A 22460-nucleotide genomic window follows, 5' to 3' on the forward strand; every position below is an offset into this window, starting at 1 on the left:
ACAACCTAATTTAGCAAAATAAGAACAATGCTCCGTAAAACAAAGAAAAAGCACTTTTCAAGCTTAAGAGCATGTTCACTGCAAATCCTTGAATGTTCCCTCCAAACACACCATGTGTTAGAGAGTCTCAAAGAAACAGCTCAGAAATCTTGGTAATTGCAGGTGTGTGTCAGCTGTGGGATAGGGATAAGCACCGGGACTCCCAGCACTGTGCAGTACTGTCAGCATTGAAATTAAACCAAGAAAAGGGACCTGAGATTCTCTAACATTGCAAAACACATTAAGGCTGAAGTTTTGTGTTGTTACATCTTTGTTGGATGAATGGTACCTTTACCACTCATTCCTCTTCCCTTTGTCCTCTGAAGTGTATCGTTGTGCTTCAGTTGTGCTTATTCAGTTGTTTGTACAACTCCAGTTTCTCAAGCGGATTAAACACAGTCTGAGGCTGGGGGGTTGCTGCCCTCTCTTCCTGCTGCAGCTCCTACATCAGCTCTGGAGACCATTCTGCTGCAGATGAATTGGATCAGAGACCTGTTACCACTGATAACTGACTTTTACAGAAGAACTGTGTTCGAGGGCTAGCACCTGCACCCAGGAAAGGATGGAAATAGGAGGATGGCACAGGGTGGAATTTGGGACGGACCTTTCACAGCATCACACAGTTGAACTGGCTTAATCTGGTTGTGAAACTGCAAAGGAAAGGGGGTATGTGAAATGATCCTTTTCAAAAGCACCTTCAAATCTGAAGCTTTTTTTTTTTGCCCCACTGACCTACTTTGCAGCAGTTACACAAACAACTGCATCAGCACACGCAAAGACGTGCTGAGCTGTGGTACAAAGATCTGTCGCCACAAAGCTAATGTGTAGACAGTGAGCTTTTTAACCTGCACTGCTGCCAGAGGAAATTTTCACAGTGTTATGTGACATGACAAAAAGGTTGGAAGCTGTCCAGAAGTCCAGCAAGGAAATACACCCCCTAAAATCTCCTAATGAACGGTTCTCAAAGTATTGCCCATCTCTGTAATAGATGCAAATTGTGTGTCATAGGGATCGAACTAAGCACTCTCTAGGAGTACCTAACCTGCTTCTGTTCAGTGTATTCCACATCAGTTAGGTTTTTAACGAGTATAGGTTTCCCAACAATCACATCTTACACTGGAATTTTGGGACACATTTTCGCAGTGGGAGTTCAGGCTGACCACTGCAATGGTTTGCTGACAGGCAAGATCTGCTCTCCAGCAAGGTCTCCTGTCATTCCAAACTGGAGCATGGCCTCTACAACTGAAGTTGTACTACTGCCTAGTTGATTTGTGGGCTGCCTGTACTTCTTCTGAAAATGAATTAGACATATGTTATTAAACATAAGGCTAATTTTCTTTATATATATAGTTGAATCACCATTGACCAAAGTGACAGTAGATTATAGAAGTTCCTAGATCACACTGGACTCAAAAGACTGTGTGACCTTTGTTTCTGTGTCTCCAAAGAAAATTCAAGAGTGAATATTTAGCTTCCAGGAACAGGCTACAGTAGCGGCTTTTAACTCATTTTGAGTCCCTTAAAGACTTTCCAGGGAAATGGAGAAGCCATTATTAAGCAGCATCCCATAATCTGGCTTTATGTTGCCGCACAGAGCTGAGGTCCAGGCATCTGAAGGAGGTTAATTCCTGTTAATACAGAACCAGCAGTCCCTGCATCTTCACCTGCAGCATTTGTTTTGCTTGCTTAATGTACTGCAACAGACAGGCAAAACAGGAAAGCCTGGTCAATAATCCATTTTACAGACTTCCTTCTTCTCATATTTTGACCATTGAACCAGTTTAAATGACAATGCTCTTCATGCTTATTATTGGCACTTGAATTACTAACACGAAATGAGAGGAGCAGTTAATTCCTTTGAGGTACTCCAACTCTTGGCAGCACATTCTATATACAGTGTGGTGACTGCAGGGCTGCTCTGCAGGTATTTTTCTTTTAAAAGGTGAGTACTCATATAAGCAGTTGAAAGGATGTACCACCGGAAGTGAAACTCGTGTCACGTTTTATTTGTTTTGTTCGACTGTCAAGCAAACTGTAACTTGATTCCTTTAATATAATTTGCTTCCAGGTTTACATGACAAGCAATACACATCCATACATCACTGGCAAGTCCGACTTCCAGCTTCTCTAAGGCATATTTAAATGCCTCCACCCAACACTACATTTTTTCCTCTAATTGCAGCACGCATCGTTTGAGTTTGAAAGAATTATGCCCCTACACTACATCCGCGCCCCGCTTCTCCCCGCGATGAGGGGCAACTCAATTTTGCGGAGCTCTGCCGGGCTCCAAAGTCATCTCTCCGAGGCATTCAACGTTAGGCGAGTTAGTTCGAAGACCAAGCTGTGGCCTGGGTCTGTGTCTTTGTGTGTCCGTGTGTCCGTGTGTCCGTGTGTCCGTGTGTCCGTGTGTCCGTGTGTCAGGGACAGGCGACTCCCGCTCCCCTCAGCCCAAGAGCAGCACGCGCTCCTGCCCTCGCTCGGCGCGGAGCTCGCGCGTCACGGGCTGCGCGCGGGCCCCCGGCCGCGGGCGGTGACGTCTCGGCAGCGATGGCGCCCACGGGGCCGCCGGGTAACGGCCGCGAGCGCGGGGCCGCGGGGGACGGGGCCCGGGGTGGCCGGGCGGGGGCTGAGGGGCGGCGGGGGCTGAGGGGCGGCGGGCGCGCCCTCCCGTCAGATTCTGGTGGTGCCCGCGGCTCGCTGCAGGCGGGGGCGTCACTTACGCACCGCGTGTAACTTTTGCAGAAGCCGCGTGTGGCGTGTCGGTGTCAGGAGTGAGCGAGTTAGGGAGTGAGTGAGGGCGCTTTTTGGCGCTGGCCCCTTGGAGCAGCTGCACCCTGCTAGGGAGGGGTCGGGAGGGACCGCCAGGGTACCCGCACCGACCCGTCCGTCGACACAGTTATGCCGGGAAAGTAAAAACCGGAGCTCGGTGGTAGGGACTTGGGTGTGCTCCAGCTGCTTGGGGCTCAGCCAAAAGTGCCATTTCACGGGTTAAACAGAAGTTGTTGGATGGGGAGGATACGTAAAATTACAGCTCCTATTTGGCGTTGGTGTTTTAAAATGGACTGGTCTGTCAGTGTCTGCTTTCAGTGGTGCTGCAGCCAGCAGAGATCCCAAGCACCTCCTTTTTCAGTACTTGTGAAGGAGTGCTTGCTGCTGAGCCTGTGCTTCAGCTCGGGCTTGCATCCCTCGGCATGGCAAACAGGCCTGCAGTTCTGCTGGGCACCATAGTCAGCTGCTGTGGCCTGCGGTTTCTCCAGGTTCCTCTGGCAAAGATGATGTTGACCTGACCTGCCGTGCCCCTTCTCCCGTGCTATTTGGGGTTAAGCCATGGGCTAGCGACTGCCCTGCTGCAAAACCAAATGGGTTTGGCTGAAATGGGAAGTGTGAAGGTGTTGCAGCAGCAGCTTGAGAAGGTGGTGGCAGTGGGAGAGAAATTCTCCATAGATGGGAACAAAAATTGCGTGCCGGAGGTATTTGTGGAGCCCCAGTGAGCAAGCACGAGGCAGTAGGTGGTGGTGTGTCCATCTGGCAGTAAGGGAAAGGACCTGGGTTCGGGAGAGGGTTATGCAGAAGCTGAGCGCAGTGTTTCTCCCTAGCCTTTGAGGGGCAGGACATCCCATAAAGCAAGGCCATGCAGGTCTGTTTCCCTGAGAATCCTGCCTGTAATGAATATCTGTTGTGAACAGTTTAATGTCAGAAGATGGACAGTTGTAGTTACAACACAGGGAGCTTTCTAAACCTGGGATAGAGACAGTGGGCACAGCTAACAGGACACTTATTCTGAAAATTCAGTGACTTTTTGTAGTGGTTGTTTGCCTCTCAAGCTAACTTTTTTAATGCATTGGGTACATAAGTATCTTGTCTGTCTGTTGTGTAAGAACTGAATGGTTCAAAAGAGAGGTGCCGACATGGAAATATTAGCAAGGTGCACATAGGTGCCCAAGGTGAAGTGGTAAGATCCAGTACTTCTCTCTTTGGATAGGCTGGGCAGCAAGTAACATAGCAATGGAGTGCTGCTGCCTGCTGTTGCAGAGGACCTGTGTAGCATCTGCTGTTACAGTTCATGAAACTTACTATTGCCAGAGGGCATCCAGTTAAAGACGATTTAATTAAATGAACAGCAAATAATGCTGAGGTTATGAGCTCTCTGTGGCAGGCTAATAGCAAGAGCATCCTTTCTAGCTACAAATAATGTAAATTCTTCATGCTGTACAATAATTTTTTGAATGATGGGGGAGACTTGTGCTTGGAGCTGGTGCAGGGGAATGCTGGTGTGTTTAATTCGGGTGTGCAAATATGGAGATGTCCTGTTTCCAGTCAAGAGAGGAGCTGGTCAGCCTAGGAAACAGCAGGTACTGTAAGTGCCTCTCTTTCCACGTAGTTCTGCTTGTGTTCTGGCACATTAATGCGATGAAAATACTTCAATGCTGTCACAGCTGGGTGGCTCCTTTATAAAAGCTTTGGAAACAACTTGTAATCCTTTATTCCCTTCCAAGTACTTGGATACCAGGCTATTTTATACTAAAAATAAATTTTTAGTGGAAGTGCATAAGTAATAAAAAAACAGTACCTTTTGAGAATCATTGCAGGCATCAGAAGAGTTTGGTTTAGAGAAAATTGCAACCTTTGAAGTCCTGTTTCTTGTGGAAAACATACATCCCTTCAATTCTGCACATGTGGCCTGTATGTGATTGGGTTGGGATAAGGAGATGAAGGAAGATTGTCTTGCCTTATTCCCTGGCTGTTTAGTTGCTTCCATTGAGAAAAATGGAAGGTTACAGTTGGGTGAAGTTTATAATTGTTAGTGAATGACTGTAGGGGTGAACAGCTACTCTGCAAGGAGTAAAAGTTCTTGTAACTCAGATAATTTCTCTGTTGCAGACAAGTAATTCCCTTGTTCACATGATTTCAAGACAGAGTGTTTACCTTGGGGAAGTGAACCAGGGTATTAGGATTTTTTTATTTTGCCATCCCATTGACTTTTAGGCCAGTGCTGTTATTTTTGTTAATTTGGTATGGTCTTCTAAACTAGTTCCAGCCCTACAACACTATGTGGTAACGTGCTTTATGTTTTAAGTTTCAGCAGAGTGTAAAATCAAGGTAATTGGTCCTGGGTCCTGTTACCACTGCTGGTTTGCTACTATTCTGTTATAGCTGTAGAAGCAGTTTATTTTCCTGGACACTTCTAAATGGACAAGGATATCCATTTCCCAGAGCTCACCAGTGACCTTTATTAAACAAAATTTTAATCAGCTCCTGGCTGAGCAGCGGTAGGAGCAGGCTTCGTAAGCAAAAACAACAAAAAAGAAAAGACTGACCTGATTTTTCCCTGCTTAGGAATTTCTCCAAACATTTTTTTCTTTTATTCTCTGACTAGCTCTTGCACCCTGTTTGTGCTGGAGAGGGGAATTACCTGAGTTGAATGCTGAATTAAGATGATGGTACTTGTTAGTAGACCTGACTCCCAGCTTCCTCCCTGCTTTTGTTCCAAGGGCAGAGTTCAGCACTTCCTAGCATGGCTTTTTGCATCAATCTTCTTTTATTTCTGGAGTGGTTTTGGACCTGTCTGCAGACTTTGTTTCCAGCTTGAAATTACACCATCAGTATGCCAGGACACGACTTCAAGTAGTACATGCTCCTACTGGAAGAAGAGTCAGGTGTTATCCATAGCAAGGACAGGTAAATTGGGTTTTGGTGGGCTTGGAGCTGTTGCATCCCTATGTAAAACAGAGTCTGCGTACCTCTGGCACTGATGGACACCCTCATGATTCCCACCCTATTTCCTGCAGCTTTTTGAGATGCTGCTGAGGAAGCACAGGTTTTGAAAACTTCTGAATAAGGCTTTTGCAGTGATGAGGCGGAGATCTCCTCCTATCAGAAGAAAACTGTACACTGCTCATTGCTTCTGTTCGGTGAGGGAAGCAGTAGAGAAAGCAAAATGGACCACGTGAGGTTAAGGATTACAACCAAAGGGTAAATCTTCACTTCCCAGTGTGTATGAGGAGATAGTTGGGAAGCATGTAGGGTAAAGGGATAGAAGCCTATAGAAAGCAGGACTAGTTCTGTGAGGACTCTGATAGCCCATCTCAGCTCTCTGGGCTGCAGCTCTCAGGGCCAAGGAGTTGGCTTAGGAGGCTCATTAAAGCACCAGTGAGCTCCAATGCCTGTGTGTCTCACTGGGCTGTGGCTCTTGTGAAGCACATGAGTTATGCTCCATGGGAGTCTGCACTGCTGACCTACTTTCAGATACAGTTTTTCGTGTCTTGCTTCTAAAAGCCTTTAGCTCAAGGATTGATTTTATTTTCATGAATAATTTGATGGTTTAACGTGAGTAGATTTAAACTCTTATGTAAGAACCTGCTGAGCCTGCCTGTGTGGTGTTAAAACTTTCAACTTGAAGCAAGGGTGGCTTACTTTTTTGGTATTTTAATCTGCCTTCAAATCCTTCGTACTTGTTAGAGAGCAAATTTGCTTTGGCTTCTGTTCGTGCTGAGACTACTTCTGATGTCGAGCTGTTTTTCCAGAGTGTTGGTATAAATGTAACCTTGCAATGCTTTCCTCATGGCCTCAGCTTCTCTCCAGCACATTGCTTTTTAACAGTACCGATGTCAAAACAGAAGATACATTGCATGAATGCAGAAGGAAAAAAAGTCAATTCAGTTAGCAGTTGCCAGTGATTTTTAAGTACTCTTGTGTGTAGTAGTAAGTTAAGCTGTAATGAGACATAAGGATATTTTTGTACCTCAGAAATAATTCATTTTTTACAAGGGCTTTGATGATAGTTCATAACCAAAACACAAAACAGGTCTTTAATTACAAGTAAGATGAAGCTGAATGAAGGAAACAGATGAAGAATAGCACATCATTCATCTGCATGCCTGTGAAACATCAGTGGAGTCCTACTCTTGTAGTTTGGATTTTTGGTAAAGAGGCTGTTCGATTATTTTGCTGTATGTACAATCTTATCAGTGCCTATACGTATCTAAAGGGAGGGTGCGAAGAGCATGGATCCAGGCACTTCTCAGTGGTGCCACCAACAGGAGAAGAGGCAGTGGGCAGAAACTGATGCACAGGAAGTTCCACCTGAATATGGGGAAGAATTTATTAACTGTGAGGGTGACCGAGCACTGGAGCAGATTGTCCAGAGAGGTTGTGGAGTCTCCCTCACTGGACATATTCCAGAACTGTCTAGACAAAATCCTGTGCCATGTGCTCTAGGATGACCCTGCTTGAGCAGGGAGGTTGGACCAGATGACCTGTGGTCCCTTCCAACCTGACCCACTCTGTGATTCTGTATATGTGTTTGCATTTTGAAATGATTCCATGTTCTAAAGGGGAAAAGTAGAATTTCTTTTGCTGTGGTCTTGGGTGTTTTGTGGGTTTTTTTTGTTTGTTTGTTTGGGGTTTTTGTTTGTTTTTTAATGCCTCAGATTATAGTTCTGGCTTTTTGCTTAATGTTTGGGATGGGCTTTGTTTGGGATCTTGAAGCAGTACTGCTTCTTCATTCCTAATGATAGTGCTGAAATTTCTATGGTATTTTGTTTGTCATGGTTCGATTTACCCTGCCCAATATCTTATAATTAGCGTGTGATTTGCCTGATTTATTTTCTTCTGGCATTATTGTAGAGGAAAAGAGTATCTTGTTATGTTTGTGCAAAAGAAAGTAAAGCCTGGCTATTACCTGTTGGCATATCTCGGTGTTTGCCAAGTTGTCATTTACTGCTGTAATCCTAAGGGAATTTAGGACTCAGTTGAAAAATTGTTTTTGTTTGCTCAGTTTATTTCTCTTTATCATTACAATATAGGCAATTAAAGTCGGTTTGGGTATTTGTTTGTTTGTTTTTTAAATGAAGTTTACTAATTTCTGTTTTGTACTTGGGTACCACTTACAGTGTGGTGTCTGGTACCAAAAGGCAGCTCTGCATTGCTGTTCAAACGTTGCTGGTGTGGAAATTATCACACTTTTCAGTTTTGGAAGCTAGTTTATTTAGAGATTTTCATGTATGCCCTTGTGAGCTTTTGTTGATTTTTTTCTGTAGTTGACTGTGTGTCGTTTACTGTCCTTAGGTAAAGGACCAATTGAGCCTAATTGTATTCAGATAGATGCAGCTATTACGTGACATCAGGTGATTGGAATTGCAGGTGAAGTAAACCAGTTACTGCCTGATTTCAGTAGAGGACTAGTTACTTTCTTCTGTTTCTTGAATGGGAAGGGCTCAGGTTGGCCAGGTGTATAGATAGGGAACTTCAGAACTACTTAAATATTGGGTTTATCTTTTTCCAGCAGTTCCCCAGAAAAGTGTGGAAGATGAAATCGAATCTATTCTGCAGGAGCGGATAATGGTTTTGGATGGGGGCATGGGGACCATGATCCAGCAACATGCGCTGACGGAAGAGGATTTCCGAGGGCATGAATTTAAAGATCATTCCAGGCCTTTGAAAGGCAATAATGACCTTCTCAGTATAACTCAGCCTGACATAATCTGTGACATACACAAGGTAGGTGGTTCTGGTTTCTGTCTTTCGACAAGAGTGGGAGGGAGAACTTGGCCTCTGCACTCCCCTTTTCCATACCACAGGCTCCTGGCACTCCAGTGTCTTTTGGGGATAGGGAAGAGAATGCTAGGTAACCATGTGAAAAAGAATGAGCAGATTTGACTGTTCTGGTTGTGTGAGCACAGCATTTTTGTCTTGGTTCCTGATGTCACCCAGGCAGTGCTATTTTTAAATCCCTTTTTGACTTAGTCCCTGATGTATTTCTATTAATTGTAGATTCTGTTTTATTTTTTTTTTATTTCCTCTTCTTATTCTCAGCTAGCACTTGAAATGCATCTAAGTAGGACATATCTGAATTCTAGATGTGTTCCTATAATTGTGTATTAAAGGGCTGTTAAATGTGGCAGCCTGAAGCAGGCCTCTGTAGTTAATGAGTGTATGAGCTTCCTTATCAGTATATGTGCTTCTGCCGTCTTGTTTTTTCCCTAGAATATTAATGTGTGGCCCAGAGAATAAAACAGTCTAATCTGCTGATGATTAGGAATTTGAAAACAGATTTCATTGTTTTCCTGTCTTCAATTAGACTTTAAAAACACTTTCCTAAGTCTTGTATTTATAGAGCTGCAGGTATTCATAGGTCTTACGGTAATAATTAGAATGCTTGAATAGCATTGCAGCTGTTTGTTATTCACTTGAAGCCTCATGTGTGTTCTGGGTTTTTCCAATTATTTATTGACAAGATGTATATTTCATTGATGAGAATCATATTTGGTTTATGTTTGTTAAACTTGGAAGGTAATCTGTAATTTTTAATTTACATTCTATCTGCCATTCTTTGGATTTTAAGAATGATGAGCTGGAAGGAATCAGTCTTTGACCCATAAAAATTTCAAAAGGAAGTATCTGTAAATTGAGTTCAACTGAGCGATAGTGCTCCTGAACCTTGGAATTCATAATAGTTTGTGGTTTTAATAGGGTAAGCTGCTTGAACCGTTGAATTTGGCAAGTTTAGCAGAGCAGTAGTGATGTAACTTGAGAATGTATGCATTGACTCAAACCAAGCAACCTGCTGTTATCTCTCTAATGGCCAGTTAGAGGTGCTTTAGGAAGAACGGTCTTTTGTGGTCCCCATCCCTGCAACAACTATTGGGTCAGAGGCTTTCTGAGCAATGGGTGGTGACTTCATATTTTACAGCTACTGGTTGTTATTTCTTCTGATAACTGGACAGAAGGAATTTACAATAATAGATAAAAATATTTCTACAAAGTAACTATAATCCCACTATCTGTATGGTGGGTTTTTTTGTTTTGGTTTTGTTTGTTTTTTTTTTTTTTTTGTTAATGACCCAGTCAGTTAGATCTCACATATATCAGTAGCTTAAAAAGTAAATGTTAGCTGCACCTTGCCTGGCAAAGTCAGATTCAAAGGTAAGAGATGTGATGTATTTTCAAAGGCAAAAATTACCTTCCTGCTTTGAGTATGTTATTTCCTTCTGTGATAGTAGACAGTAAATTGGAGGGCTTATACACATTTAACATGTTAGGTAATTTTCAGAAAACTAATATGTTACTGGTTGACATGTAAGAGCTTGTGTATTTTTGTATATCTTTTTGTAGGTATTTTAATATGTTTTCAACAGGACTTGAGAGAAAGCATATTTGTTTGCAGCAAAACACGTTTTAAAACATTTATTTTTAGCTGTCATTTGGATCAAGACTTTATTCGTACTGTTGAACTCAATGAGTTCATCTGCTTCTTGTAGGAAAATCTGAGTGGTTTATGTTCAATGGTGGCATCAGTATTTTTGATTTACTAGCACTTCAAGTGTTTTAGTTTCCTTGAATATGCAGGGATCGTGTCAGAGTTCAAAGGGATCAAAAAGATGAGCTAGGGAGAAGGGCAACTGATAGAGGTTATACAAATGCAGGCTAGAATCTGTAAAAATGTTTCAGTTTGCATTGATTTCAGTTTACTTCAGTGGGAATTGGACAACCAAAATAGAGCGGAAAGCTTGAATGTTTTATGAATCTCAGTCATTAGTTAAACTTTAAATGACATCTGCATTTTTCTACATAATTCTCCTAAGCTTGTATTCTATCCCAGTGTGCTCTTGTGCTGTTCCCTTCAGAACATTCAAATTTTCTAATCTTTTCTTTTGTTGTTTAATTTGGGCCTTTTCTGAGACTGCCCACAGCAGTCTTTGCTTGCTGGTGGCCATCAGACTGCATCTGACCATATCCCTGTGCAGAAATCTAGAATGTGACAGAGAAATCTCCAGTGGCAGAGGTGACTCTATAAATGTCACTTGTTAATAGAAAGTGTGGCTGAAATTCTGAAAATTGGTTGCGTGAACACTTCTATTGCTTTGGCCCTGTGCTTTCAAATAAGGCCTTTAGAGTTTGATCAGCTTTGAATTGGGAAACGATTTGTGACATTTTGTCAACTGGATGAGACAAAGCAGTTGGGTTACTTGCATTCCATACCTCAGGCTTTTTTTCTTTCATGTCTTGCAGGAGTACTTGCTGTCAGGCGCTGACATCATTGAGACCAACACTTTCAGCAGCACCCGAATTGCACAGGCTGACTACGGCCTTGAGCATTTGGTAAGAATGCTAAACTGTTTATGCATTAAAATATTAATCATGTCCTAGAAACCAAGATTGGTCCCAGGATTCATTGGTGTTGTGCTTATCGGCTGCATGCTGCCTCTTGAGCCATGTGATGAGATTGTAGCTCCTTTCTGCTGCTGTGGACAGTTGTGCTTGCTGTGTCACAGACATAAGACATAGTGTGCTTCTTCTTGACAGAGGTACAGGCAATAATAATTAGTCCTAGATTTTGCTTGAGCAGTCACAGAATCTCTCAGTTCTGTGAACAGAGATGTTTTGCTTCAGTCCATCCAACTTAGCAAATGCCACAATGGAACTGCTTTTTTCCAGGATATTGCTTATGTGTTGTTTGTGCTGGTGTATGTAGAAGTCCTTTCTTGTTTGCATTTATTGTGCCTATTCTTTGTTATGTATTATTTTGAGAATTTGAGGAAATATGTAAAAGTAAATAGTTGGAAATATGCTACTTGAATAAAAAGTTAACTTAAGAGTAGGTTAGTTTTGTCATCAAAGTGCTGTTCTTCAGCTTCTGTTGATTTCAGCAGGATTTATTTACTACCTTAAAGAATGAAATTTTTTGATTCGCAGCTGCAGACTGGGGCATGCACAGGATGAACCTGCCATGTACCTCTGTTGCCGAGATGTATTGTGCTGTTCCTTTTGGAGCATTGTGATAGTGCTGATACATATTTGTGTGACTTGGGGAGCCTTCAGAGTGTACAGCAAGCTACTGGATGGAAGTGTTGTGTTTCTTTGAGGATGAGTTACCCTGGACTGAGTTAAAGGTTGCTCAGTAATTTTTTGTAATTGTTCCAGGCATATCGATTAAACAGAGTCTCTGCAGAGGTGGCCAGAAAAGCAGCAGACACTGTAACTGCTCAGACAGGTAAGTAGTATTATTTTAACTTTTTACTTGTTTGTGGTTTTGACAATGCTGCAATCTTTGAAATGTTGCTAACTAGAGGATAACTTGATGTTTTACATTCTGGGGACATAAAATGGTACCGTGCATGTTTGCAGGTTAGGCACAGTAGCGGCAATTTCACATCTCTATTCATATCACACTAATTTCATCATGTTTGAAGGATCTGGTCCTTAAGGTGGTCTTCAGCATAGCTGTCCTGTGCCTGCCTGGTTTAGACTGCAAGTGATACACATCTTCAGATGTATTTTAGAGAAAATAAATTCAGCAGGGACTGTTAAAAGTTCCTTAGGTTTGTATGGCACGAGTCTTTGTACTGCAGAACTAGGATAGCTGATTATAGGTAAACATGGATTACCAGTTAATCCTGGTGTTTGTCTAATGGTGTAACTTTATTCAGAAACTAATGGAATGGTCTTAGTATGTGACTGTCATCTGTAAATTTTAATTTCATTTCTACAGATGCCTTCCAGGCATTATGTGAGAGGGTTTAGAGCTCCTTTACACTGCTGTAGACAATGCTGCCTTTCAAAGACTCATTTCTGCTTGTATTCTGCAAACAAACTGTATTTCAAGCTAACAGTGCTGCTGCTGTTCAGATAGCACATTACTGATGTAATTCATAGTATGCAATAAAAACGTAAGATTTGAAATATGCTTTAAAAAAGTGGGGGTTTTATTGCACATGCCAGAATATTCAAACGAGGTTATTGACTGTCACTGTAAAGCCAGAGGGAAATAGTATAGGGTTTTTTTCCCCTCCTCTGTCTTGGTCTAGGAATTAGGAGATATGTTGCTGGAGCCATGGGTCCAACAAACAGGACACTCTCTGTGTCACCATCTGTGGAGAGACCAGACTACAGGAACATAAGTAAGTATTTATAACCATCAAGTTATTTGACATAGGCAGTAGTTTTGAAAGACGTATCTCCAGATGAAATTAACATCATTCCTGTTTTACAGCTTTTGATGAACTGGTTGAAGCCTATACAGAACAAGCCAAAGGACTTTTGGATGGGGGAGTTGACATCTTGCTGGTGGAAACCATATTTGATACCGCCAATGCTAAGGTGAGACTTCTAGGGAAAAATACCCACCACTCTAATGTAAGTATTTGGTGTGCTACCTAAGGAAATTCAGGATAATATTCTTTGAGGTATCAGCTACTGCTTACTAAATACATGAAAAGACTCTTCAGTTGACAGCAAATGGGTAGAATGTGAGATGGTTTTTAATCAGCCTTTTCCAGAATGTTTCTTTTGCCTCTTAATATGTGCCATTTGTATCTTTCTGGCTGTCTGTGCCAGCTGTCATCTTATTCCCAGAAGCTTTACTGTATTGTTCAACATCTCCAAATGCTTCTGATTGTATTTTTCACTGTAAGCTTGTCTGTCCAAAGGATGCTTGTGATGCACACTGGAGAGGGAATGTCCGGTGAATCTGGTTGCAGGCATGGGAAGGCTTGTAAGACAGTTCTATTAAAAGGTGTTTTTTGCGGGGGAACTCTGCCATCAGTTTTAAGAAAGAAAAATTTGGAATTGAAGATTAGAAAGAAAAAAATGATGAAATATGCCACAATTCATGGGATTTTAACACCTTCTTCTTTATCTAATAACACCCTAATAAGTGCAGGTGGTGGAGTTGTTAGGGTCCTTAAAACTGTCTTGCAATTTTTTGTGGAAAAGTCTGGCTGGTTATGCACAGAGCATTTCTTTAGGCTTTTGCCACAGGCTGAATAACATGCGCAGTGACATCACATGCCCTTTGCAGATTTGACCAGTCATCGTGGAGGTTTGGCTAGGAGCCTGTAGGCTTAATATAGTGCTAAGGGCATGTCCACGGGCAACTTTCTTACCCTGAAGAGGGAGGACATTTTCAGGACCTTCAAAGGAGTCACTTGCAGTTCTTACTGTAAAAATTTGTGGTGGTTGGAACCCTTTGGACACTACATGTCTAAACAGACTCAAGGGCAGTGAATGTGTACTGGGAAGAGTACATACAACCATATCTGGGATGGAGGTTGTGCTGCAGATAGGCGGGAGAAGTACTTGCTGATGTGATTTGGGTTTCAGAGTAGTCTTAGTTTTATCTGGTTTCCCTGTGATACTTCCTTTCTACTTGGTACCAAAGTGTGTTTTGGAGCATTTGGAAGATGTTGAGGATAAGGATAAAACTACTTGAGTGTAGTAAGTTCTGCCAGGCCATATGAGCTAGCAAGTTGCATAAACAGCCATGAAATAAATAAATATAAAAGGGCATCAAACCCATATAAACAGAAAAAAAAAAATGAACAATCTGAAGAACTCTGAAAACATGATTAATGTTTTGCAACATATTCTTCTGTAGGCAGCTCTTTTTGCACTCCAGATGTTGTTTGAGGAAGAGTATGCTTCCCGACCCATATTTGTAAGTATATTTCAATATTTTACATGTGCTTAAGCTTCATTTGTGAACTAGCTGAGATGGCAGTTGATTAAAGTGCTTTGAAATGAAGGAAATGAGTTTATTGGAAATGTACTTTTTCCACATGATTGTGAAAGTAAAAACTCTTACAGCTTTGTGAAATCAGCCTCGCATAGCTCTGTTCAGCTGATCAAGCCATAGACTAAGGAGTGACTTTATTCCAGTGTGTATTCATTCTGTGTATTTCCACAAGAAAAGGTCTAATGATGATTTTTTTTTTTCAGGCTTGCAGTCTTGAGGGTAATAGGAACCAATGCTTCAAGGATGAAATTAAGCAAATTCTGACATATTTTCAAATAGAATGAGTGGCCATTTCAAGTCATAAAAATCTGTCTTACTCCATATTCTTTCTCTGATGTGTCTTTTTCTGATAGTTGCTGATCATGATTGCATTGGAAGAAATATAGAAAAAGAATAAGCTTTTTTTGAAAGTTCTGTTGTATTTTTCCAGTTTTCTGCAGTTTGCAGTCCAGGCTTTCTGATTTGCAGTTTGTATCTGTTTGTAGGCTTTTTTTGAGTGTGTTTACTCCTTCCTTGCATCTTTGTTTAAACCTAGGCACCTGGGCATATACAAAATAACCTGTCTGTAACTTTCGAATCTAATGATTGTGCTGGTTTGAAAGTTTGCTTACTTTTGGGCAGTTCACCTGATAACTTCTATTGTGTCTTGCCATTCGCCTCTTAAAAGTGATAATGAGCAGCTGTTCTTCCCTTTGCTGCATAGTCATGGCATTTGTAGTCCTTTGTGAGAGCCTCCTTTAGTCATCTTTTTTCAGCCTGAAGAGTTCTTTTCTATTTAGCTGTCCCATTTGGTTCATTCATTATTGTCCTGTTTTTGTTTTCCACTTCCTCAAGTCAGAGTGGAATGACAATAGAATACAGCACTCAAAGTGCAGACGTCAGGGATTGTGTGATAGCCTAGTGATGTTCTCTGCCTTTTCCATTTCTTTCTTTGTAGTTTCTGATGTTTTGCTTCACTGCTAGTGAGCTTGGAAATTGCATTCATAAAAGTCTCTTTTGTTACTTAGTTTAGCTTTTAGAACAGTAAAGCTGGGTTTGGAGGTGTCATTGTGTAGAACTCCTGTGTTCACAACTTTGTACTTGGTCAATTAGCACAGAGAGTTTTTGAGTTGACTTTTTGTCTTCATTGCCCTGAACAGTGGTCCTTGAGCTTGGTTCCTCGTTCTTTGCTCCCTTTTCAGTTCAGCTATGCCGAGAAGTTACAACCCTTAGCACAACTCTCTAATATTCCACTGATAACCTCCCTTGACTGAGTACTTTGAAGGTGGGAAATGGCATCAATATTAAAGCATACTTTGGAGTAAATAGTGGATTCACTTTGCATGGAGTCTTCTAAACTCATTCCGTCTTCTGGAAAAAAAAGGCTTTTAGACCTGGTGTTGTGGTGTAGGAATGGTACTCTCCAAATCAGTGCCCTCACTGAGGTTCTCCAAATCACATGCACTGCTTTCTCCCCCACTTTTTCCCCTTCTCTCCTTCCCTTCGGCAGGAAGGAGAGGAGAATTGGAAGCACAAAAGGCAAAGATCAGGGGTTGAGATAAGAACAGCTGACTGGAAACAGCAGTAAGATAAGAAAAGGAACAGTAACAGCAATAATATTATTAACAAAGGTGTACAAAAGAGCGAGTGATTCACATGCAAAAATGCTCGCCATGGAGCTTGGCCCTGCAGTCATGCCACCCTGACCAATCCCTGTGGCTCGGACGGCATCTCCCAAACCGCTCCCTCCGGCTCAGAACTGGTGTTACCCCACCGCTCCATCCCACTGGAAGGAATCCGTTCTCCCTGGTAGAGACTCCCTTCTCCCACACCTGGCAGTGATGTGGTATAACCTTTGTGTTGTAGCCATGCCCCCTCCTGGCTATTGCAAGAATTAACCTTGTCCTGGCCAGAAACAGGACATGTGAGGAGGCTTTCCTGGCTCATCCAGATGCCTCCCAAATTCTTGACTTCGCAGTTGTTAGTTGGGGTCTACACGTTATTTATTATTTGCACATCTCTTTCTGTGTACTGCTAAAGAAGTGTGATTATACAGGTTAAGACTTATACTTCCACTACCGAGTTGCAACATTTGATGTTCCCTTGTGGCAAAAGGAGTAACTTGTTTTTAAGGTCAGACCCACCTCTCCCACCTTTCCACCAACCGCCACCACCAAACTGCTTAATAACAATCCTGAGACCTGAAATAACTTAAACGGGGAGGTGAAGAGAAGGTGACTGCTGATAGCTGCCTAAATAAAAAACCACTGTTTTCAGAGGCTATCATCAGAATGATACCATGGTACTCATGCTACCTGGCTGCTGGGTGGTTCAGAGTAGTTTTCTCTCTTTTTTTTTTCTTTTGTTTTCTTTTTTCCCCCCTGAGGAGGGGGGAGAGAGGGAAAGACAAAAACCTTTGACCAGTCTTCTTTCTTCTAGATAAACATTTAAACATTTATATGGTGAAAAGGGTTTAATTTTTCTGTTTGAGTTGTGCCTCATCACTTTGAGTGGAGCACAGGTCTCTCTACTTTGAATTATAGCAGTTCATCCATTTTAATTTTTCATTTTGTTGTGCATTTAATTTTTCTCCTTTCTCTGTGTTCAACTGATATTTAGGTTTCTGGAACCATTGTGGATAAGAGTGGGCGTACCCTCTCTGGCCAGACAGGAGAGGCATTTGTCATTAGTGTTTCCCACAGTAAGCCACTTTGGTAAGGAAATATATCATTCATTCTCTTAGTTAATTATTTGTAGATTGAGATTCTTTTCTATTTTAACCCTTGCTTGCAGCTAAATGGAAGCTGTACAAACTGTGATCATATGTAATTACATGCATTTCTAACCTGTTTTTTATTGTTCCCTCAACAGAAATTATTTTTCCAAAGAAAGCTGAATTTTTAATTCATTGCTTTAAATGATCTGGGGCTTTGTGTTTACACTGAAATCACAATTAGGTCAAAATCTGATACTGTAGTTTGCCATCTCCTACTGTGTTGGGCCGTGCAAGGAGCCAATCCCTGGTACAGGCAGAACTTAGATCTCTTTCTTAGAGGGAAACAGTGCCAGCTGAGAGTATTTCAGGGTGTCTTGAAAGAGAAAGTCGTAAGATAACTATTGCAGTGTTCTTTTGACTGAACTCTTAGAAAAATGTGCTCTGAGTGTTTTTCTTAAGGATGTGCATGGTTGTTTTGAGAGCTCCTGATGCCTCCATTTACTTTAATTCTTTTCTATTTAGGCAGAAAAGTTGAAATAAGTATGAGGTTAAGATCTGTGCAAATGGCTAATGTCAGTGGATTTGGTCATTGTGCAAGGTTTTGTATGTTCATTTGAATACCTTCCCCTGGTTATCTGTTCTTCTGTGTTTCTTCTGTGTTCTACCTCCTCCTTGTCTCCTCTTCCCTCTTTGCCTTTTTTTATTCTCAGGTTGGTTCTCTTCACACAAAAGCTTACACCAGAAATAGATTGGTTTTTCCTAGAATATTCTAACTGAAAGCATTTAATTCACTGTTAGTAGTGCACACCATGCACATTATGATGAGCCATTATTTGTTTTTACAACAAAATTTCAGCTAAACTACGCAATCTGTCATCTCAGTGATGCAGAAGCAGAAGACTGCATTCACAGTTTTCCTGACTGCCCTTGAGGCTCCACTTTCCCAGACCAGACGGTGTTCCAGAAGTAACATATGGAGCCTCTTGGAACAGGGTGGTAGTTGACTTCTTCTCTCAGCATCACGGCCTCGTGATCCATATTTGGCATGAGTCTGTCTCAGATAATTTTGCTCTAACTCTCTTGCTTCTGAAGAAGAGAGAAGGGCACTGGAGCTGAAATCAAGAATTTATTAAAGCATATTTCATAAAAGCTGTCTAATGGGTCTCAATGTTTGGGGCCTGTTTCTCATTTGTGAAAAGGCTACTATACAGCACTGTAGCAGAAGGGTTTTAGAGGTTGGAACAGATTGCATTTAATGTTGTTTCTGTGGCCAAATTGGTGCAGAGTGGCTTTAGGGTTGTGAAAAAGCTGATTAATAGTAGTATCCTAGGAATCATGTTAGACGTGTTCACGTGTTTCTGTTTGGTTTGTGTATGCCCTGATTAGGGTGATGTGTCATCCTTAATTCAGTTTGGTTTGGAGCCCACCCTTAAAAGTGTGTGCTTTGTGTCTGGGTGATGGAGGTGGTAGCTGTGAAACTCATGAGCTGTGCTTAGTAAGTGCTGAAAGATGTGTGTCAAGCTGCTTGCCATGAAAGATGCTCAGATGTGTTGTTTCAGATCCTGTGATTGTTTTTACTGTGGTAGCATTGAGAAGACATACACTGAGTTTTGGGCCATAATGTGGATTTTGCTCTGGTCCCAAGGGCATTCTGCAGTCTTACCTTTCATAGAAATTTATGTATGACTGCTGTGAAGAAATGAGCAAGGGAGGGAGATGATGTTTACGATGAGTGTGTGATGCTTATTACACTAGGGTAGCAGTGACAGAATATCAGCAATCTGGTCCAAGGCTGCTGGCTTTTAAGGCATGATTAACAGTTTGCTTTTCTCAGATGTTTTCTTGCATGATGTTGAGTGCTGTGAGGAGATGATGCTGGCCACAGAAGTTACTTTTTTATTCTGAATGATTGTGCATGTCTGTGCTACAGTTTTGAGACAGGTAGTGCTTGGATTGTGTCATGCTCATGAGTATACTTGTCAGCAACCCCTGTAATGGGTAATAATTCAGGCAGTTCAGAGTGTGGGATGTATGAGCTGGAAGCTTGTAAATCAAATGACTTAAGAGTAGGAAATAGATTGCATTTGTCTGCATTTTATAAGGGCAGTCTTGCTAACCATTCTTACCTTGCTTTGCTCTGAAAATCTTGAGGGATGGGCCCACACTTTGAAATAAATTCCAGAACCTCATTGCTGAAATGAATTGTGTATTCCTTGGGCTTGCTCTTTGTATCCAGGAGATCTGTATGATGGATTTAAAGATATGTAAACACCAAATCTTGAAATGAGAATAAAAAGGTTATTTTCAAATTTTTCTGGCTAGTATGAGATGTATTAGAGAAAGCACTTTGAAGGTAGAGCTTGCTGTTTAAAAAAACCATACATATATACCCTCCCCCGCTAAAAAAAATCAAACCAAAAAACCAACCAAAACCCCAGCTGTGTCATGCCTAAGTTATTGGAAGAAGGGGTTTGTGTATTATTTGATCTTGGTCTGTGACTGTGATATTCAGGATCCTGGGTTTGGATGTTGCTGTAAGCCTCTCAGATTTCAACATTTTTTCATTCTGTTCAACAAGTAAATCTGACTGCGAGCATTTATTGCTGCTACTTGTGAAGTTACCAAGGCCCTGCCTACTCCTTGGAAACAAAAGAAAAGTCAAAAACCACTTTATCCTCCCAGTCCTGTGCAGGGCTTTTTTGCTCTTGACCTCTGTGAAACTAAGTGGGCATCCAGGCACTTAATTAGCTTGGCTGCCTGTGTAGCTCAGTTAGTTGGGAGATGTGGCTGTTACACATTCCTGTTTCAGTGGGTTCACTTGCATCCTCTCTGAGACTGTTATTCCAGGAAAGGAGAAAGCTTTTTTACATTTTCTTCTTCCAGCACCTCTATGAACACCTTCTAAGTTTTGCAGTGCTCACAAGGTGGTTTCTAGAATGGTGCAGAAAGATCAGGAAACCTGTAAAAGATATATTTCTGCAAGAGAAATTTCTGTATTTAATACAAATGGAGATATTTTGAGTGCAAGTCTCATTTACGTATCTGTTGTTGAATGAAAGGAAATATGGTTGTATCTCATATACTGGTAAAATTGTTTAGAAACTTATTCATGTAAAAATTCTTCTGCTGTAGTGCTGTCTTGGTTATTAAGATGTAGCAGATTCAGTTGCCCAAGCTTAGTGCTGCCATGAGGCTTCTTGGGGGAGGCACTTGCTCTCTTCCAAAGTTGACATAATTTATGTATAATTTGTAAAGAGAATGAGGATTTAGCAGCTTGAAGCAGATCCTGCCTTTTAAACCTTTTTTCATACTTTTTCCTACAGCACAAGACTCCTTTCCAGTCTGTCATTCTCATTCCACTTGTTCTCTCTCTTACCTAGAAAATACAGAGCCGTCGTGTTGCTGCAGTTGCTGTCAAAATGCTGCCACTTTCCTCCTGGATTTTGAAATGAAATCTTGATTTGTTGTTCCCAGTTCAGTTCAGTCCAGCCCCCTTCCCTCTCGTGCTTTTCTTCCACCTGAGGGTTCTCCTTTTGCACAGTCTTGCTGTATTGATGATGATGATGGTTAAAGAAATTGGAGATCAGGTTGGTTTTATTTTAGATGATTGTGGGAGTTAGCAGTTGCCAGCGCTAGCATTCATCTGTTTTGTGTGTAAAAGGTGTTTTTGCTTCAACATAATTTTTGAAAATTTATTTTCCAGTATTGGCTTAAATTGTGCTTTAGGGGCAGTTGAAATGCGTCCATTCATTGAAACAATTGGAAAATGTACAACAGCCTACATCATCTGTTACCCCAACGCAGGTGTGTTGGTGCACATGTTCCTATGCTTACAGGCACATGAAATGTAGCTAACCTGTCCGTCTCATTAGCAGTAATAGAATTGAAGTAGCTTGAGAAGATGATTGCTTTTACAATTAAAAAGAGAGTAAGAGTATTTTTAACTGCTGAAAGTAACTGTTGTTAGTTCTGTGACAATGAGTCTAGAATGCTTTCTTGCATAATTAATAATCTGCTGAGTAGTGATTGCAAGGGTGATGAGGCATTTTAGTCCTCATACAATTGTAGCTGCTTTAAATGTGCCTTTTATGGAATTTGTTCTTTTGGACTTTAAACAAATTCTAATACTAAAAAATCCTGTGTTTTAAGGTCTTCCCAATACTTTTGGCGGTTATGATGAAACTCCAGAAGTGACTGCCAAGCATATAAAGGTATAAAATACTTATTTTGATTATGTCACATCTGATGTACTAGTAGACAAGAACTCTGCTCGTATCCTGTGTATATTTGTTACAATATTGGGGTAGGATTCTTTCTTTTTTTTCCTTTGGGTAGCTATATATGTAATTTGGATTGTTTATAGGCAATTTGCTGAATGATAGTGATTTGAAGTATCACACTAGGAACTATTTAGGAAACTGAAAACCTTAATTAGTTTTATGTACTAAGCTAAGGTTTCCTGCCACTTGATCTGTGGGTGTTACTCATTGCACTCCTATGTTCTTACTGTTGTATTTGGGAGTTGTTCAAAAAGCTGAGTGGTGTTTATGAACTTGGCACAATTTTACAGAGTTGTGTATACGGGAACTGCTGATGGTGGGGGTGTTCCAGTGCAGTGTGTCTTTCCACGTGCCACTGGGTCTGTCCAAGGTGTGTGTCTGAAGCTGCAGTGTATCAGCAAGAACACAATATTTGCTGCATGTTAATGCCCTTTTATAATACAGTATGACTAGTCTTTGATACTCGTTTATGTTTTCATCTAGGGCTTCAGTATAAAATAGGCCAGTTTCAAATGTAGTCTCTTGAAATTAGGTGTTGAAATTGCTGGTTAGCCTTGGGAATCCATGTCTCAAATCCTAAAGAGAATCCTAAAGATATAGTGCTAATTGGTTTTTTTAATTTAGTGTTTTTCTTGTGATCTCCCTGAATTGCCTAACACATGGAGAAAAAGAATTAAATATGTATATATTAAAAACATAGCTTTAATAACTTTGAACAAAATATTCCTTCTTCTTACAGAATTTTGCTTTGGATGGTTTGGTCAACATAGTTGGTGGTTGCTGTGGTACCACACCAGCACATATCAGGTACTTCATGTGCTACAGCTCTGGTGGACTGTGAACTAAACTTAAGTGCTGCTTCTGTGGAGCAATATTCCATGGCTTGTCTTAGAGTTTCCTGAAAAGATGGATCACTTGAATGCCAATAGCAGCA

At 41.2% G+C, this 22460-nt stretch overlaps 1 protein-coding gene across 4 annotated transcripts in view; it reads left to right on the forward strand.

Annotated features, from left to right (window-relative positions):
- Nucleotides 1-2553: 2553 nt before the first annotated feature.
- The window catches only part of MTR (5-methyltetrahydrofolate-homocysteine methyltransferase), a 50876-nt gene continuing 30969 nt past the window's right edge, over nucleotides 2554-22460 (forward strand). The window contains exons 1-11 of one of the 4 annotated variants that reach the window (XM_039568693.1): nucleotides 2554-2608; nucleotides 8327-8538; nucleotides 11050-11139; nucleotides 11962-12031; nucleotides 12846-12938; nucleotides 13031-13137; nucleotides 14414-14473; nucleotides 17150-17244; nucleotides 20950-21050; nucleotides 21396-21457; nucleotides 22266-22333. In XM_039568693.1, the coding sequence (XP_039424627.1) occupies nucleotides 2587-2608; nucleotides 8327-8538; nucleotides 11050-11139; nucleotides 11962-12031; nucleotides 12846-12938; nucleotides 13031-13137; nucleotides 14414-14473; nucleotides 17150-17244; nucleotides 20950-21050; nucleotides 21396-21457; nucleotides 22266-22333 (980 nt within the window). In that variant the 5' untranslated portion in view covers nucleotides 2554-2586. Of the gene's footprint in view, nucleotides 2609-8323; nucleotides 8539-11049; nucleotides 11140-11961; nucleotides 12032-12845; nucleotides 12939-13030; nucleotides 13138-14413; nucleotides 14474-17149; nucleotides 17245-20626; nucleotides 20834-20949; nucleotides 21051-21395; nucleotides 21458-22265; nucleotides 22334-22460 lie in introns of those variants that run through there. The other 3 variants (XM_039568692.1, XM_039568694.1, XM_019281262.3) reach the window with 3 other exon arrangements.

Source organism: Corvus cornix, chromosome 3 (genome assembly GCF_000738735.6).
Source record: "Corvus cornix cornix isolate S_Up_H32 chromosome 3, ASM73873v5, whole genome shotgun sequence".
Taxonomy (NCBI): Eukaryota; Metazoa; Chordata; class Aves; order Passeriformes; family Corvidae; genus Corvus; species Corvus cornix.